This window comes from Fopius arisanus, unplaced genomic scaffold (genome assembly GCF_000806365.1).
Source record: "Fopius arisanus strain USDA-PBARC FA_bdor unplaced genomic scaffold, ASM80636v1 scaffold00104, whole genome shotgun sequence".
In the NCBI taxonomy this organism is placed as follows: Eukaryota; Metazoa; Arthropoda; class Insecta; order Hymenoptera; family Braconidae; genus Fopius; species Fopius arisanus.
This window is the reverse complement of record NW_011887843.1, coordinates 342,703-361,349: the sequence shown is the minus strand read 5'-3', so window position 1 is coordinate 361,349 and position 18,647 is coordinate 342,703. Positions and strand designations below refer to the sequence as shown.

The 18,647-nt window shown below is 40.8% G+C and overlaps 6 protein-coding genes and 1 long non-coding RNA gene across 9 annotated transcripts; 3 read left to right on the top strand and 4 right to left on the bottom strand.

Annotated features, from left to right (window-relative positions):
* LOC105271192 (retinol dehydrogenase 14) lies at positions 1-2,398 on the bottom strand. 2 transcript variants are annotated; one of them, XM_011312572.1, is made up of 4 exons: positions 2,159-2,398; positions 1,481-1,705; positions 992-1,231; positions 1-757 (listed from the first exon to the last, which is right to left on the bottom strand). In XM_011312572.1, exons 1-4 carry the CDS (start codon positions 2,280-2,282, stop codon positions 270-272), a joined length of 1,077 nt encoding a protein of 358 aa, XP_011310874.1. In that variant the 5' UTR covers positions 2,283-2,398; the 3' UTR covers positions 1-269. The 2 variants fall into 2 exon arrangements, with proteins under 2 accessions (XP_011310874.1, XP_011310875.1); XM_011312573.1 differs by having other exon boundaries at positions 1,481-1,755; positions 2,159-2,249.
* An 83-nt stretch (positions 2,399-2,481) lies between these two features.
* On the bottom strand, positions 2,482-6,888 carry Trc8 (TRC8 ring finger protein). Its single transcript, XM_011312571.1, has 4 exons — positions 6,541-6,888; positions 5,813-6,236; positions 4,628-4,995; positions 2,482-4,537 (listed from the first exon to the last, which is right to left on the bottom strand). The coding sequence occupies exons 2-4, from the start codon at positions 6,102-6,104 to the stop codon at positions 3,164-3,166; spliced, it is 2,034 nt and encodes a 677-aa protein (XP_011310873.1). The 5' UTR covers positions 6,105-6,236; positions 6,541-6,888; the 3' UTR covers positions 2,482-3,163.
* A 386-nt stretch (positions 6,889-7,274) lies between these two features.
* Positions 7,275-7,598, top strand: LOC105271191 (uncharacterized). Its single transcript, XR_892624.1, has 2 exons — positions 7,275-7,348; positions 7,431-7,598. It is a non-coding gene; the product is annotated as an uncharacterized lncRNA (long non-coding RNA).
* A 139-nt stretch (positions 7,599-7,737) lies between these two features.
* LOC105271188 (lipase 3-like) lies at positions 7,738-9,772 on the top strand. Its single transcript, XM_011312568.1, has 6 exons — positions 7,738-8,101; positions 8,176-8,374; positions 8,438-8,552; positions 8,762-9,164; positions 9,232-9,316; positions 9,393-9,772. Exons 1-6 carry the CDS (start codon positions 7,913-7,915, stop codon positions 9,734-9,736), a joined length of 1,335 nt encoding a protein of 444 aa, XP_011310870.1. The 5' UTR covers positions 7,738-7,912; the 3' UTR covers positions 9,737-9,772.
* Positions 9,773-9,872: 100 nt separating this feature from the next.
* Positions 9,873-10,658, bottom strand: ND-B22 (NADH dehydrogenase (ubiquinone) B22 subunit). The gene is made up of 3 exons (XM_011312569.1): positions 10,567-10,658; positions 10,357-10,505; positions 9,873-10,298 (listed from the first exon to the last, which is right to left on the bottom strand). Exons 2-3 carry the CDS (start codon positions 10,467-10,469, stop codon positions 9,968-9,970), a joined length of 444 nt encoding a protein of 147 aa, XP_011310871.1. The 5' UTR covers positions 10,470-10,505; positions 10,567-10,658; the 3' UTR covers positions 9,873-9,967.
* Positions 10,659-10,728: 70 nt separating this feature from the next.
* LOC105271185 (uncharacterized) lies at positions 10,729-12,625 on the top strand. Its single transcript, XM_011312565.1, has 4 exons — positions 10,729-10,817; positions 11,371-11,560; positions 11,627-11,762; positions 11,832-12,625. Exons 2-4 carry the CDS (start codon positions 11,392-11,394, stop codon positions 12,610-12,612), a joined length of 1,086 nt encoding a protein of 361 aa, XP_011310867.1. The 5' UTR covers positions 10,729-10,817; positions 11,371-11,391; the 3' UTR covers positions 12,613-12,625.
* On the bottom strand, positions 12,609-18,109 carry LOC105271186 (guanine nucleotide exchange factor for Rab-3A). Of its 2 annotated transcripts, none has more exons than XM_011312566.1 (5): positions 17,465-18,109; positions 15,220-15,606; positions 13,861-15,025; positions 13,619-13,685; positions 12,609-13,555 (listed from the first exon to the last, which is right to left on the bottom strand). In XM_011312566.1, the coding sequence occupies exons 2-5, from the start codon at positions 15,549-15,551 to the stop codon at positions 13,476-13,478; spliced, it is 1,644 nt and encodes a 547-aa protein (XP_011310868.1). In that variant the 5' UTR covers positions 15,552-15,606; positions 17,465-18,109; the 3' UTR covers positions 12,609-13,475. The 2 variants fall into 2 exon arrangements, with proteins under 2 accessions (XP_011310868.1, XP_011310869.1); XM_011312567.1 differs by lacking the exon at positions 17,465-18,109 and adding an exon at positions 15,666-15,769.
* Positions 18,110-18,647: the final 538 nt, after the last annotated feature.

The window sequence follows — 18,647 nt, the reverse complement described above, 5'->3', positions numbered from 1 at the left end:
TTATTCTCGGAAAATCTATTGCCGAACATCGCACAACAAAATTAATAAAAAATTAACAGATATTCAATACTCAATTAAAATGAGTATTTTCATTCAATAGTGAGGAAAAACATGTTTCCGAAATATTTATTTAATTGAGAGAATTATTCGGTCTCTCGATATCATATTTTTCACTTAAAAATGAAAAATAAGATTTTTCGAACCAATAATTCACACGAATCAATGAATACTCGAGAGATAATTTTTCCTCAGGGTGAGAGAAAGAGTCTTTATATTTTGGGATCGGATGATTGCAACTTGACGATATTTTCACTGAGCTCCCAGAATTTTTTTCCCTTTGCCGGGTCCTGGACCCCGACAGTCAGAGGAGTCTCCTGACAGTCTGAGAAGTATTTCCCAGTGATGCCATTGACTTCATCAGAGACTGCGAGATGGATGGAAGTCTGTGCGCCCTGGGCTGGAGATTTGAAGAACCCTTTGACGATGAGCCTGAGGCCCCAGGAGAGTGGCACTGGGACATTCTTCCAGATTCCGCTGTCGATAAGACCAGGGTGGAGACAATTGACTGTCACCCCTGTTCCTTCCAGTCTCTTGGCGAGTTCCAGAGTCCACACGATGTTCGCGTATTTTGACACGTAATAGAGGTACGCAGGGAATGATCCCGTTGGATTCAAATTCTCAAGGTTCAGGGAAGCCATTTTGTAGAGGCACGAGGCGACCACGACGATCCTGCTGGGCGCTGTTCGCTTCAATAAATCTGAAACCCATTAATCCGAAGCGAATGAAATATCTGTTGACATTTCTCTCGATAAAACCGAAATGTCAATTTAATAAAAAATTTAATCTAATTAAATTTTTAATTAGAATAATTCGTTTTGACGTCATCAGTCGAGAGACAAACAAATTCCTGCATTGCCAAACTCTGATATAAGGAAGTCCTTCGACAACATACATAAAATCATACATCTCATAAAACACAGGTATTATTTACCAATGAGCAGGTGCGTCAACAAAAATGGGCCGTACTGATTGGTAGCCATAGTAGCTTCGAGTCCATCCTCAGTTAATTTTTTTCTGAAAACCTCAGCAGTTCCCGCATTGTGAATCAGCACATCCAGTCGCCTTTCCTCGCGATTGATAACTTCAGCGAATTCCCGGACCGATTTCAAGGAGGAGAGATCCAATTTTCGTACGACAATATCATTGTTACCAGTTTCTCTGGCAAAATCGTCTGAGGGAGAATGAAAGGGCATGAATTGAAAAGAAAAAAAAATGAGAGATTCTGTCAAACCGTTCGCCACGAAAGTACCGTTCCGTGCAGTTGAGCTCAAGTGCATTGGACTTTATAACTCGTATGCAGGAAACTAGATGCTCTCACGGTGGAATAATATTAACACATTTTACGCATTTTTACTCGTACCTGTTACTCTCGTCTATTGATCATTTTAATTATTCATTTAATGACAGCGGTGTTAATTACCTTTGAGTTTTGTCGCCGCATCGGTATTTCTGCATGCCATTATGACCCTCGCTCCTCTTTTCACCAGGTCTCGGGCTGTTTCCAGACCGATACCTGAGGTACAGCCCGTTATTATGACGGTTTTACCGTTCATTTTTTTGGTGCTCTTGCAGACACCTGTCGTCAGGTAGATGTAGATCTCCAGCAGCAGCAGGAGGAATAAAACTCCGGAGATTATTGCACCAACTGCCAGGTAGCACAGCGTCGGTGTTATTTCAATTCCAAATATCATAATTCTAGCGTGAAAAATTACGTAAATGATGGAAGTGTGAGCAGTGATTAAAATGATTTATTTATTGTTATTTTTATTGATAAATCGAATTATTTGCTTTCTGAGTTCAATTTTTCCGTGAAATATTTTATTAAAATCAGTGGAAAAAATAGAAATCCCGTGGAATTCCAAAAATATTAAGAGGATAAAATAAAAATTAATCTTTCCATCATGGAGATCAGCAGTCAAGGCAAACAAGAGTCGATTGTCGTATTAGAATATAATTGATAATTGCATTAACAAAAAATAATGTCAAATGACCCATAATGTCACACATTTCAATGATTATCGAATAAAAACTGAATCAATTGATTCAATGACGTGAAATTCCCATCAGAGGATCTGGATCGGTAAAAAAGGATATATACCTTGAATTCGAAGGAAAATCCCGTTGAATATTCTACATGTGTGGAAACACCTGCACACAGTGAAAATCACGTCGACACTCGGGTCTCTTCCTCGACTGGAGATTGCGGGACTCATTCGATTCATCAAGCCCCCCACCCGATATCTTGTTTTTCATGTTCTTCCATCTCTTTCTGGAAGGAATTCCTGGTGTGTAACATTGGCCTTGAGTGTGCGGTGAAGAAATGGTTATTCCCGGTGGGAGAAATTTTCGTTTGTCTCCGATATTTTTCGTCTCTTCGAGAAATCTCACGGAATAATAAATGAACGAATGAAAAACACCCGATATGTTAATTAAATAATTATATTTCTGTTCTCGTTTTCGTAGGTATAATGATGATGACACAGATAATATAAACATTTTATGGTACATACAATCCTGGAGATTGATAATACCTCTCCCTCATTTTCCAACAAACAGAACATGGAAGTCACAAAGCAAAGTACAATTACCCTGTTTTGACGGAATTGTTCGAGTTCAACGAATAAATAACTCCTCACTCTTGAAATCAAATTAACAGGAGTGAGAGATTTTTTTCCGGTCTACACAGTTATCTGGTTCGGTAATGAATCGGTGTTGCGATATGATTTCCCCCGAGAACATGGGATTTGTTGAGTATCTCTGAACCCAAGGGAGAGAGCAAAACCTTGATTCAGAGATTTTTTTCATCTCCCTACGTCTTCCAGATTCATACACGAAATTATTCTACTAGAATTGTACAGTAAAACGTCAATTAATTTGAACTTTGTGTAAATTACCACCAAGAATTAAAAAGCTATAGAATGTTCTCTCAAATAAAATAAAAATCCACAGAGCTCTCATCCCATCCATCGACCTGACGGGAATATCCATTTCCCAGTGTACGATCCCCGAAATCCCATCCCCAAAAAAAGGAAGAATCACATGGAAAATATTTTTTCAATTCCCTAAAAGCTAAATGATCAATTATCACAATATCACCTCTTCCTCAAACAGTGGAGAACCGGGGATCAATGGCCGGTGTTCCCTCAGGCTCAACTTCATCTCCCATTGCAGCATTATCCTCAATCCCCTCCTCCTCCTCCTCCTGCGGAGGCACATTCTGACTCTTCCCCCCAGTGTTTTCCACCTGATAAAGAATATCATGACACAAGGGGCACCGATCCTGCACATAAAGCCACTTCCTGAGACAAACCCCATGAAAATAATGATTGCACCTCGTGACCTTGGCACTCTTCATCTCCTGATAGCAAATGGGGCATACATCGTCGAGCATTCTCAGCTGCTCGACCTTGGCCTCGGGGAGTGAATTAATTTTATTCACAGCAGTCCTGCGTTTCATGAAAACACTCCATCCAGCCTTGGCCTCATTCCAAATATTGAAATATGCATGAATTCCCATCATAATAGCCCTGATAGCACCCCCAGACTCGAATATGAGAATCCAGAAGCCATTGAAGAAGAGAACAATTCCAAAAGCAAATTCAATGGTATTACCGAATGCTTTGATGACGTAAACGCAGTCGTCGAGCTGCTCCCAGAAGGTGCTCCTGTACGCGTCAATGAGGAAGAGAGAATAAATTGACAATGATACGAGGACTTTGACGATAACCTCGATGCTGAAGACAGTGACAGCTAGAAGCCAAGTGCTGATGGAGAAGTGGGACCAGAGGAAGACGAGTAAGGACACAGGAAATATTATGAGAAATGCGCAGACAGCGAGTGCCCTGAGATGCCTGTGAAGGGCTGGATTGTGGGAGGCACTCAGTGACATCAGAAGTGGATTGACGATGTTGTGGACGAAGTGGAGGACAGCTGTGAAGAGGAGGCAGAAATTCCTGCAGAGTTTAACGAGACGTTTTTCACGATCGAGACTGGTGAGACCTGTTTGCAGGGCCAGGATGTAAAAGAGAATTGCTGAGACTGTCCCAATGCTCTTTTCGTCCTCGTATTCTGTGAGAAGGATCCACTGGAAGTAGCAGCCGATGTGGTGGCAGATGTAGGATATTATGCTGGTCATCCCCAGGACTGCTGTCAAGGTCTCGCAGCCGTTCACCAAGAGGGTCTTCAACATCGTGTAAAGGGTGAGAGTCTCTTCCCCGTAGTGATTGCCAAGGATTTGGATAATCTGTTCACCAACACGAAGCATCCAGAAGGTACGCAGGACATTTGGAACGTTCAGGCGCACCCACTCGATCTCGGCTAGGGCTGAGAGGCCGTACGTGCTGATAAAGGTACGAGCGTGACGGTATCCTGCGTGGATTATCTTCAGCATTGAGAGACTGTTATACCACAGAATAAATTTGCAGACTGCCAGAGGCAGCAGAGCTGCGAACACTGGGGCGTGATGCAAGACGGGGGTCTGATAACAAATAAGAATTATTTTTATATAATTATTTTATATCAATGATATGATTGAGCGAGAATTTCTAGGATTGATTGATCGACTTACTGGCAATGGAGTAATAGCCAGGACTGAAGGCGCTAGAAAACTGGCAACCAGTAATTTCTGGAGGATTGGATGACGTGGAGCTAAATGGATGTAGCAAAATATACACGCGAATAGACTCTGCAGTAAATAATTCTCGATAATGAGAATTCCAGGACCATAATTCATGAGTTGATTGATATTGAGACACAGTATATCGTCTAATATACTTGTTGATGTGTCGAATGAATTTGCGTAGACAATAACGGCTTTCATCGTGCTGACATTCGACCAGTAGGACAAAAATATCGTGCCAACTGATATCAGGTACAGGTAGACAACTATCAGATGCTTCGTCCACAGCATAAATATGTACAACGATACGACGATACCTTGAATTGATCATCTCGATTAATTGCGAGTTCAGATTTAAATTGGGCATTTTCCGTTAAACCGGACATGCATTTTTCATGATTAATTTTTCATCTCTCAGAGTGTTTCGTCAATTTTACACTGCGTTCTGTGACTCGATAAGACTATAGGGATTTTTTTCCAAATTTTTTTGAGCGCTCATCCGTATCAGGGTTGCCAGATGGCGATTTTTTCCAAAAATTGTTTTTGGTTTTTCAAGAATAGGATAGATGATAGCAAGCTTCGAATTAGATATCAACTAAGCCATTTCAAAAGTGTCAATCATTCGCGTTATCGGCTGGACTTGCTTGATTGGGATTGTTTAAAGTCAAAAAAACATTTTCAAAAAATTCGCCATCTGGCAACTCTGATCCGTATGTGTCCGACGTCTCACCGCGTGAGAAAAATCATTCCCCCACTCCAACATTGCCTCCTCTTTTTCTAATGTCTTCCGTTCTCTCTCTTATGCGCGAGAAATGCGCGCAGTGATATTTACCAGCTGACAGGCCCTCACTTTGGGACCTATGTGCATCTCTTTCTAGTGAGTCTCCACTGTACCTCATTTCTCCCCTTCTATGCATTTAAAAATAATAATTAATAAAAAAAACAATGGATTATGTCCATTTGTATTTTTCAGGTGGAAGACTCATGACACATTTTAAATAATGAAATATTAAAAAACCCGAAAAAATATTCATTACAGTTTCTTGGAGTCCCAGAATTGAGAGATCATGAAAATTGACTGTCCAATTTGATGGAGAATACCCCAAGTATGAGGTACACAATTTTATTACTCACCCAGGCAACAAGCTAGGAATTTCATAAGTGTGTTAACATATGTCTGGTAGAAGTAATCGTTAATATTAAATTGTTGCATAAAAAATGGCTCCGGTGACACGAGCGAGCCGACCAGGGTATTCTGCATACTCTCGACTTTAAAATTATTTAATGTTTCGTTAGATAGAAGGATAACATTGTCCTCGGGCACACCGAGACTCATCCTCAGGAGCTCGTCGATGATGAATAATGGGGGCACTCTCATTACCACATTGGCGAACCCCATTATTCTGTCTCGCATTATCGTTTCCATGGGTATTTTCCGTCGATTTTATCGGGGATCAAATGCTCATGGGGGCCTTTTTGCAGGTGATCGCTCTTGGAAGGATTCGATGGTAACAATGCATCACAATCCAATCGATGGTGCCACTTCTGACGGTTTTACCTGGAACAACCGATCAATTTTCATTCTAAAAAATACTCCATTTCATGAATAATCTATTTTTTTTTAATTCGACGAGCTTAACCAATGGTATATTAATTGTACACATATTCTCCTCGGAGAAGCTAGATGTTGAAAAAAATGGAATTCGCTGGAATTCCAATAGATTATCCAGAGATTTCCACAAAAAATCCAACAGAGGAGAAATTAAAAACGGGAATATCAGCTTCCACTCGGTAAAACCTGATCCTGATGAATTAAAAATCGACTTAATTTTTTTAAAAATGGCCAAAACTTGGTAACTCACCAAATCGTGAAAAAAATTCTTTAATCACAAAGGAATCTCGACGTTTGGAAAAAAATTTTTTGCTTCATCACATCCTCGTTAACCTTTTACAATGGCACAGACTCGCAATCGTACGTAACCTCAAAATACTATTGCACTGACGTATTGTACCTGAGGTATTGTCTGGTAATTGTATTGGTTTCGATTTAGTGTGACGTAGGCAGGGGTGATGTATTTTTATTTAGCCGTTATCGTTATGTCCTCGCTTGTTTACATTTTTGTTCTTGCAGACATTTTTTTAAAATGACAGCCCGTAGCAGTGACCCAATAGCAAGATTTAACAGCACTGGGGTGTGCAAGATATGCACAGCCTTGATCCTTTTACTTGAAAAACATATCTGCTCTTGACAACCATGACTTGGATGGTTTCAGAAAAATTCATTATTCGTATTTCAATGAATTTATGATTACACTATTATTTTTTGTAATATTCATTCGATGACGATTAGATATTTATATTTATGTATTCATTGCCATTAGGGGGAGGAGCCAGATTGGGGCGGATATAAAGAAAAATGGGAACAATGGAGGAAACCTAAAACGGACCACCTTATCCCTTTATATCCGTAATATTTGGCGAGTCGAAGAAAATAGTCAAATATTTATAGGAACTTTTTTCTGGGGCAAGAAGATAGCTGCTAAAAAGTTTTTATAAAAAATTTTCCTATCTCCCTTGGATTCCGAGATATTGAAAAAGTGAGGTCTCGGTTGAATTTACTATTTACCCGATCCCCGTGGAGAAAACCAATGCAATTGCCACGCAACCGATGTAATGTTCCTGATTACAAAATATACGTTCAATTCAAATCAAATTTACTGTAATTATAGCGTTTTCTCTTTAATTTAATTAGAACACTGGGCTGTTGAAACGACTGTCTCACGGTCTACACAGCGAAGTACCTGAATGCGAGAAATTCTCGAATCTCGATTTTCTTCGGGACATGATTCAAAGAAAATCTAGAAAATGATGTACTACAGCTATCGAAATCGAATAAATCAATAAATAACTTTTACTTTTATATACGATTTATTTTATTCAGATATGTTCGATCGAAAAAAGTTGAAGGAATTTTCTGGGAGCTGCGAGAGTTTTTTTATTCGACTTCCGAAGTAAAATTTTCCAGACCTCCGGCATCGCAGCAAAAAATTATATCTCCTTACGTTTTTTTTATCAATATTTTCTACCATTCGAAACAGAAAACACCAAGGTGAAGAGTTGTGACGACCCGCATGAAGAAAACTCTAGATGATCCTGTAGTGATCTTCCAGTACCTAACGAGTGTCGATGGCGTGTGGACGCTGGGTCTCGGTCTGAGTTATCAGTGTCTAATTAATGGTTTTGGATTTTTTTTGTGATCCTAAGATGGGGATGAAGAGCAGGAATTATGAATTTACGACGATTTTTTTACTTCTCGAGTTGTTCTTCCTGTCGCAGGGGTTTGAATATAACAGAGTCTCGGATTTGGTAAAAGTTCGGAGACGAGCAGATGCTGGAGATGCTGAATTCTATGCTGTGAATTTTGTAAGGGAGTGGATAAATTATAAAAAATCTCAGAACACGACAGGTTTTCGTATTTTGAAATTATTCTGAAATAGCTAGGAATAGTTGAAGAACAAGGACGACAGGCCGAGCATTACAACGTCACCACGGAGGACGGCTACATCCTGGGGCTATTTCATCTTCCTCCGAACCCAAAGATCCCGAAAACTGGAAAGAATCGAGTAATATTTCTGCATCCGGGATTAGCGGCATCCGCCGACTGCTTCGTGATCTTCGGGGCCGAGAGGAGTCTCGGTAATTAACGTAATCTATAATTAAAATAGATCGTTAATTCTAATTACCACCATAAATACACAGCACACCTTCTGTCGAACGCGGGGTATGACGTGTGGGTGGGAAATGTGAGGGGAGGTACATACAGTCGTGCTCACAAAACTTTGAAACCTACGCAAGCCGATTTCTGGGATTTCAGGTTTGTATTTTGACATTTTTGTGATATTTTGTACCCCAGGTACAGACTCTCGTGGTGACTGCGGGAAACCATGGAAAATCTTTGCCGATATGGCGTCCATCAACCAAGCTTCATCGGAAAATATTTTTTCCGTAAACTTTTCACTTCGATCAACGTCCGCGATAAAATCGCTACGTATTCGATAATAATAAATAATTTATTCGAGGCAGTATCGACGATTTTGGTCTTCGGGACGTACCAGCCATGATCGATCGCGTCCTAGAAATAACAGGGGAGTCCTCCCTGTCTTACGTGGGCCATTCCTTGGGGACTACAACAGTCATGATGTTATTGTCAGCAAAGCCGGAGTACAACAAAAAAATCGACCTGCTCTTTCTTTTTGCACCGATCGTGTATTGGAAAGCGATGACACCGTTGAGAATGATTCTTCCCGCTGCCGGACAATTTATCCAGAATCTTCTGGACCCCAGAGGAGCCACGGAGCTGGTGCCCCAGGGCTCAGCATTCCCAGCGCTTTTCAAAAGAGTCTGCATACCTAATAACATTTTGGATCTTTGTTATCTTCCGTTAGATATATTACTTGGAGCTAGTAATCCAGAACAAGTGAACAAAGTGCGTGAGGATTAGAGGAAATTTTAAATAAATAAACCAGAGAATTCTATTCTGTTAATCGTTTCAGGTAGCTCTCATTGATTACCTGACATATTACCCTGCCGGTTCATCCGCCAAGTCATTTTATCAGTATCGCCAGCACGCGCAGAGTGGTAAATCTCGGATCTAAGTTTAATTACTAATAATTCCGATGGAAAATTAGTGCAAGGACTTGGTATTTTCTTTCAGGAAAATTTAAAATGTACGACTACGAAAATCCAGAGGTGAATCTCAAGTACTACGGCCAGACGAGCCCTCCGGACTACAATACCATGAACATAAAAGTCCCGATGGTGATATTCCGGGCCCAGAATGATCCCCTCTGCACACCACTTGACATAAAATCGCTATTATCCCACCTTCCTCGTAACATTTCATATCTGTACGAAGTTGTTCCATACAGAGACTTTAATCACCTGGACTTTGTGACCGCCAAGGACGTCAAGACTCTGGTGTACGATCGACTGCTGGAGATCCTCAAGGGATTCCACCGCGATAAATACGCAAATCGGGATGACAATAGAATAAATTAGAGATGAATTTTTTAGAATAGGGTAGATCATAGCAAAGTCTCAATGAGATATCAACAATCGATCAGCCAATAATTGACCAAATGAACAATTCAATTTCTGAATTGATGATCTTTTAGGTGATTAATAATCTGGAGTATTTAATTTTGGTATTAATTAATATAATCTGTTAATAATAATTATGTGAATAAATCCGGTTTCACTACATTTTAACATCGAGATTTATTCTAGAATCTAGTGATCATCGAGGTGAAAAGTAGTGGGTGCATTGGGATATTGTTTCTTGTAGAACTCGATGTACTCTTTCTTACGTTTTTCTCTCAATGCAAAGTACTTCGGATACATAGCTTTCTCGGTAGGATGCCATTGATCGAGTATCCAATCAGGGCATGGCACGTCACGTTGATAAGCAACACCCTCTGGGGATTCAGCGAAGTAGATCGGGGCTGGATGTAAACACTGCCAGAGCTCTTCTTCACCTGCCAGAAGAAGCTCCTTGCCCTTTCGAAGGTCTTTCAAATCTTTGTTCTCGTCGAATCGAGCTCTCAGAAGCACCGCCTCATACCTGGAATTTTTCAATGCAATTAATCACAAATACATGATCGACAGTTGATTATCATTACCTGTACTGCTCATGCATACTAATCCAGGCCTCGAGATTACGGAGAGCTCGTTTGTAAAGGCTGCAAACTTTTCTCGAGTGCGATATAATCCCAGTTGGAAGTGGTCCAGCCATCCTCCGACACTCGATCAATTCTCTGGCTCAATCAATCTGAAAGTGTGAGAATAATGAGAAAAAAATGGGATAAAGTGTAAAGTGTAAAAATACTCACAGTAATGCGAATAGTACTGGATTTTTTCTCGGTTGGGGTTATGTCAGCACCAGTGACTCCAGGGTACGCCTGTAGGTGTCTCATTTACCCACAGACAGGGGTGTATTCCTTTTGTATTGGTTCACCTCGTTCATTTGGGCGAGCCCAGCTGACCTTTCGTCGCCAACAGTCGTTGTTGAGTTGTTAAATTTCATGGCGTCGCTCATCGTGCATCGGCCGTTGAGTTTCTAAAGTGTCTGGTCGCCCGCACGGTATGTTTGGTCGTTTACTATTGTCGTTTCATTGACGGTCCCTTTACATTTTATAAATCCAAAGCGCTATTTCAATGCAATATCGTTGGGCTTTATATAGCAGAAAAACTATCCGATTCCCATCACCGAGCGCATTTTTCTCCGGGGGAGTTGTCGGTTTAGCGCATTTGTATTTTGCGGGAGATGTGGTTATTTCGAATATTTTTTGAATGATCCGCTCTTACTTGGAAGCGCTTCATTGGTTTTTTGTCGTATTTCGGGGAATTTATTTTTGAATAATATTGCAATATATTAATCTGATCATTGAGGAAAATTAATTTGGGAAATTTGGGATTAATCGTTTGGGTATTCCATGTCAACTCGTGAGGTTTCAATATTCATGATTTTTTTTATTTGTTCGAAAATGCGATTACCTGCGAACACCTGAAAAAATATAGCAATCCTTTAATTAATTATTATTAGTCTAGGGATTATTTTATGGAAATTAATTCATATTAAATGGCGAGTGAGAGATTTCTCTGGCTGTGGAATACATACGACACTTTATTTCCAGTAATTTGATTTTGACGAAACAATGGTACCGACGATGCCACCAGACGCTCACAAAATATCGCTAAAAATCATCGAAGCTATTAAACAACATCCAGTATTGTACATATCAGATGTGAAAGGCACAGCAATCAAATTACAGGAGTTCAGGCAAAAAGTTTGGAAGAGAATTTCAGACGAGTTGGGATTGGATCGTAAGATCGATTTCTGAATTAATTCAATAGAATAGAGATCGAATTTTATTTCCAATTGTTTTCCAGCTGCATGGGTCAGACTCAGATGGAAGAACCTGAGAGATACGTATTGCCGAATACTGAAGTACAAAAATAGAACTGATAAGGGAACGAGAAGAAAGAAATGGGTATTCGAGGATCACCTGAGTTTTCTCAAATTTCCGTGAGTATTCATCGGACATTGTCTGCGCACCAGATAAAAATGAAAGCATTAATTGAAATTTTATTCAAGATATGAACCTGATTACCAGCCGCAGTGTGTAGAATTATCAGATGAGTACATAGAAGAGATAAACGCCAGTGGAATCAGCACCGAGAGTCTCCTGGAGCAGCTGGAGGATCGCAACGACGAGGACTACAGTGAATACCTCGAAGTCCTGGAAGAGACTTCAGCAGATCCAATCCTCCAGGACGACAACCAAGTGGTAGAAATCCTCGACTGCGTGAACGAGGAAGACCTAAATCCAGAAATGCTTGAGAAAGACAGCGCAGCTCTGCAGGTAGAGACGTACGCTCGAGAGATCGAGAACAATTTCATAAGAATACGTCCCAAAAAAATGAAATTTGATAATAACATACAGTCCACCTCCACCCACATTTCGAGTGACGGAGCGAGACTGGATTCAAATGTCAATACCATTGTCATATCAACTGGCGATTTGCCTGGGCAAGATGACATAGACACGACTGAAAACGATCACAATGAGCAAGGGGACCACGAGATAAATCTTAATCATTCAAATCCCAAAGATTGTTTCTTGGAGGAAGTGCCAAAGACCAGTATTGAATTATTCTTTGACAGTATGGCACAGACTGTCAGACTTCTACCACCGAAAGCTCAGGCAGAGGTGAAGATGTCCGTTTGTAGAATAGTTACAGACGCTGAGGTGAAATATTCGAGTAAAAAAAATGCCCACAGCGTTCAAAAATTCATAGCTCCCCCTGGAATGATTCCCAAATTGGTCTTAATACCCTGCAGTATGATCGATAATCCCAATAATAACAGTAATTGAATGATCTTAGATATTTATTTTTCACTGTACATTTGAGAATACAAAAATAATCGCTGATTCTTTGTTTTGGGGATTGTTCATGGTACATTGCACTTACAACTTGATTATCATCGTTTAATCATAAATAAAGAATAATTACTTATTTCGATGTCGATTCGTATGTCTGGGAAATCATGAATTCCATTGAATTTTCGATAATAAAAACGTCAATAAATTTTTTTATTCGTGTTGTGTAATGGGCAATTGAATTAAATACAGAAAAGGTACAGGCGAAAATTTGGGAAATATGCGGTTTAATGTTGAATATTTAATAGAATGACTCGATCATCGGAGGAATTCGTGGAAGTGGTCATGACTGTGTGGAGGAACTACTGAGCTGTTTGTTTATTATCGAGTATGGAAGACAATAGAATAGTTGAGAATTAAAGTGTTTACAGGCTGAATTAATTGACAAAGTGATTGAACAGGTGCATTTGTGATTATTGAGAAAAATTCTGTTCTCGCCTTGATAAAGATTTTCAATTGAAACAATGATAAATGACAATTTTCAATAAAATAATATGAGATACTCTACAATAACGCGTCATTTAATCACTATGTATATAGTTTACATTCATAATCTCAAATTTGTCATTCTTCATTTATTCACAGCCTAAAATTAGTTAATGTTATTTTTATACATGAACGTATCAGATCTTGATGGGTACTACATTAAAATTGCACGTATGAGAGAATTCAGTAGAAAAATCTAGCGCTTTCTACGGGATTTCCTCATGCTTGTTTCATTATTCAAAATATTATTCGAGCGATGGGAGTCGTCGACCCATCATAATTGTTGATTCAGAGACTAGAAAATATGGAAGTTATGAAGACAATGGGAGGCCCAGTCGGGCAAGCACCATCTCCTTTCGTAATCGCGCTATTTCCCAATAGACGTCTTGCGCTGAAAATTTAAATGGATTATTGGGGGTATGGGGCAAGGTGGATATTGGTGGGAGTTGCATACCTGAACTTTTGACGAGACCTCGCTCGACGTAGCGCAGATAATTGAGAAAATCACAAACTGCGGTTATCTGGGGGCGAGAAGTTCGAGTCAATCGATTAAATTACGCGGTGTATTTTCAGATTTGTGGAAATTTCGGGTTGCAACATCGCAAATTTATTCTCGTTAATCCAATTGTGAAGGTACCAAACGTAAAACCCAGAATTCATTACAATTGATAATGAAAATTAAATGAAAAAACTCACCCGATTCCTGCAGACCTGTGAAATGGTGTGCCACTGGTTCTCGTGATCACCGAGTCGCATCCTGTGCTGGCAGAGTCTCATAACCCCGAGGAGGGCGCAATCCTGAGGACCGAGTTTTCCCTTCTCCCCAACGGCCTCGATAAAAATCACTCCCCCGAGTACAGCATCCCTCACCCTGACCCCGAGTCCTGCATTTGGAAAATCGAGACACAAGTCGATATCCTCCCTGAAAACCCTCCCAACGAACGCGTCACTCTGGCTGAGACAGGGTTTGGCCTTCCAGGCGAGGAACTCCTCCTGCAGCCGAGGATCGATCTCCATTCCCAAGTCCCCCAGGTCCTTGCCGATCCTCTCGCACTCGATTCCTTTGTCATCGACACTGTCCTTCGAGTCCAAGTCCCTTCCCCCGGAGTTTTCGATGGACTGACCCTCAGAATTTCCGAATCCTCCCTTTTCCTTGACCGGTGACTCCGGAGGGGAGTTTTCCCTGCCGTACTTGAGATTCATGTGTGAGGGTGACCTCCGGTGTTTCTTGGTAAAAATTCCTCCGCCCCCAGTCTCATCCGCAGAACTCGTGGATTTACATCTGACAGCGGATCTGTCAATCTGCGGATGAAGGTGAGGATTGGGTTGGGCTGGGGTCGAGGTCAGAACTAGAGTCTTGAGTGCCACCACCTCAGCTGCCAGCACCTCCACCTTCATACGACTCTCCTCCAGGAGTTTTTCAGCTGTTGCCTGACGTGTATTCGCTTCTCTCACCATATTATGGGCCTCCTGGAAGAGACTCGCTGTCAATTCCTCGAGTTCTGTCTCCACGTCCTGACGGAATCGCAGGAGTCTCGTGACCTCTTCGTCCTTGAGCTTGAGCTCCTCATGAGCTTTCTTAAGCTCATCCTGAAGTTTTGTTATGGCGTGCTCTTTCACTTCGGCAACGGTTTTCTCCCAATTGCGTTCCGCTGGGGTGAGAGACGATTTGTTTGAGGCCTCAGGGGCTAGAGTTAGAGATACCGGTCGATTCATCTGGAACTCCAGAACTTTTCCCTCGTTCTTCACGTCCTCCAGGTGATGAGTCTCAGATTTTTCGTCTCCCGTGGGATTGTAAGCGCTCTTGTGGCAGAATTCTTTCTCGTTGTACATGAAATGAGCGGAGGAACCGTTCTGGGAACTGAAAGTGTGTCGATGTGTGAACAAGTGGATATCGGACAGACCTTGAGATTTATTACTCTGAGGATCCACCGGAATATCGACTGTAATAAATTCACGGAAAAAAGCTAGCCCTTTTAGGCAGAAATTGGATTAATTTTTTTTCGAGCTTAGGTTTCTCTAGAAAAATTTTCTCATCCGTATTTTTAATCTCACCTGTGAGGCCGAGTGTTGCTGTCATCTTCATCAAATAAGCTAGTGGGCTCCTCATTATCCTCCCCTTTACTGGAGTAACCGAATAAATCCGTGGCAGCTCGCGCAAGATCAGACTTCAAAATAGGATTTGGTTGGTGATGAGCAATACCAGTGCAGTCAGCCTCGTCTGGATAGAGCTCATCCTCATCAGTTGTGTACTCCTCATCGCCTGTAGTACCAGTACTTCCGGCACGTCTGTGTTTCGTTGTAAGGGGACGGTATGCGTATTCACTACCAGCCGTCACGGAATCACTCGAGTCCATGGAATTGGGTTGTTGTTCCACGGCTTTCATTTTTTCCCCCCTCACCTATTATTTGAGACTAATCTATCACTTCACTTCTAGCCACCTGTGGAAATAAACATTATTATTTGTAACGTACTAATTTTAACTCTTTTTCTCACGCACGTTCATTTAGCTCATCCGGCCTCTGCTTACTAATGAAAAAAAACAAGTGGAAATTCGCAATTCAGCTGGTGGGGAATTTTTCCCTTCCTCTTTTCAATCCTGTGTTCCTCTTTTTTGTTTCCCACTATTGTTCCGGCCACTTGTATGTACGCGCATGATGTTATCATGATAATGGTTTTCTCTCATTCGCCATATTTTTTTTTTAATGTACATATGAAACACCGAACGTGTGCGGGAATATTTTTGCACTGGTGGAAAATAACAATTAAACTCTCAATGTCTTTTGCATGATAGCCTTGACAGCTAGTTTTATTACTGGGGATTAACCGGAAAAATTCATAATACCAGAAGGTCCACGTGTAATTTATGAGAATTATTTGAAAAATGTGTCGGGATGACTCTAGGAGTCGTGGACCGTCTGCAAATCCCGGAAATTTCCCAGAGTTTCCCCTCGGATATTCGGGATAATTACGATAGCTCCCCCTGGAGCGGTCTAATTAACGAAATTAAATCTCCACAGTGAAGTGATAAAGTGAGATAACCCAAATTAGATTTTTCTCTCAATTACCTATCGATTTACGTTGGACTAAAAATCCCCCAGGACTTTTCACCGTCGACATTTTCACTCAATAATTATTTCCCGTATGAGTGGTAACAGTTACCAATAAATGAATTGTTGAAATTGTTGAATTGTTCTTTACGAGGTCAAATTGGGCTCAATCAATTAACAGCGCGTGGGCAGAAAAAAAAATTAAAAATGATTATTCGTTGGAATTTGATGCCGTGGCATTTGAAAGAAGCACCATTCGGTGCCACGAGTATTCAACGGAGTGAATGGTACACCCTGGCACGGCATTACTATTACGTGTAGTTATATGTACCCGCGATGGAGAGAGATGGAGGAATTTGCCAGGATCAGTCAATGCTCTTTCTTGTTGTTTCTGCAAGTGGTGAGATAAATAACGCGATGGCAGTGGAAAAGGTGAATGCGATTTCAAGCGCAAGTAGAACGGCCCCGTGTAACGGTTAACTCGAGACATTGAATACTCAAATTCATCGCTATTCCCTATTATTTGTTATTATTTATTCATAGCTCGAGGGGAGAAAGCAACAAGCGAGAGGTGAATCTATCACTCTTCAACAATAGACACGAATCCACATGATAATGATTGAAAAATAAAGAAGAATGAATAAATTAATTGAGTGATTGATTTATTGAATAAAGAAAAAAAAATTGCTGATGCAGCTGATGAAAAATAGTGGAAAAGGGGTATAAAACGAAAATTGAAAATGAAAAAATTGGCGACAGAATAATTCACGCAATTTAATAATCATGAAGGTTTTAATTAATGAAGTATAACTGCGTGAATTGAGAGTGATTAAGATGAATTTCTCCATCAACTGATTCCCGGGACTGATTAATTAATGAAAGGAGTTGACCCCACGACTCGAATCGGACAGAGAACTCTTTGAGCCCCAGTGAAGTATGTGCACCCGATACGATTCATAATAAACTACGTCACGGTGATTTCTCTATACGGTGTACCTACACGCAAGGGGAATGGAGAAATAATTGAAAGAAAGAAAAAACATACGCGAGTAAATCCGGAGTGAAAGCTGCGCGTCGCGATGATGAGTTTTTATTTTATTTCGTTGAATGGCAAATCACACGCGACCGAAGAAAATTCCTTGACAAATTGATAAGCCGTAGTTGAATTTCGACGCGCAAGTTAACAGGATAAAAATAATACCTGTTCTATTTGCGAAATAATGCGGATTTTTTTTTTGAGAAGACTTACTCGTGATCGCTACTGCTCTCGTCTCATGTTTTTTTTTCTTTCGATGTATTGAAGGCGATTTCTCGTGCCAGAGATGATAATCATCCGCTATATTTGATCTCCTCCGGACCAGAATATGAGATTATGAGACACAACTCTCCCTTTGGACTTTTGCGTGTTGGTTTTTTTTGGTAAATTCGGGGTAGTGCAAATATCGAGGGAAATTTATTTGGACTTTACCGATTTTTTTTCAGACAGTGACGTGTGGAGGACTTGGAGTTTGGAGTGGCGTGGGAAAATTAATGTCTTTGGAAAAATTCGAGTTTCACTGTGGGAGTAGCACCGAGTTGTCCGAGGCCAATCGAGTCACCGACTGAGACCTGAGACCGCCCGACTCCGGGACAGCGTTCTACGGCTCTACGGAATGTTACAATTGATATATACTACGCATAGTGTTGCTACAGTGTGCACACATTCACTTTGCCACAACTGTATACACATTCCACTGGTTGGCTTCGGGTAATTACGATCGCCCGGACACTTTCGTTGATTAATTTTTGGGGAAAATAACGCGAGCGTGTGTTATGACATCTCTGGATGTCACGGACGAGGGGAAATTCTCAAAGAGATTGCTCTCGGGGTCGGTACAATTTGTGACACGGAACGGATTCTCTCGGTGGGTTGTGAGGAGAGAGAACAGTTTCCCGTTGCCATTGGTTACTCATGGAAATTCCCCTGCGCAGGACTGGAGGGATTTTAGTTGAGAATTCAATTTTTCTCGGCTTTTCGGAGTGACGGGGATTTTTTCAATTGATGATTTGGAATTATTAATAGTGGGGATTTATTTATTGTTTTAGCTGGAGTGGGTGGGGTATCAACGATGAACAAGGAAGAAATCCTTGAGATGAAGTTCCTGAAATGAGGTCAAGACTGGTCTGAGGTCTTTCTGATTAGCTTTGGCCTCTGCGTTGAAAGGGGCAATTGACGAAAACCGTGAGAATGCTTATCTAAGAATTTTATTGGTCTATCTCCTGGGCCTCTTGGGCCGCCAGAGTGGAGGTATGATCTCGTGAGTAGTTGTCTAAGTAGAAATCTCGAGGAGGATCAGACAGAAATCCTACGTTCCAATTATTGAATTCAAATTAAGAGAGAGTTTGTGTGAATTCTCTCAGAGTTCTTACGTGATAGAGAGTTCTCATCCCTC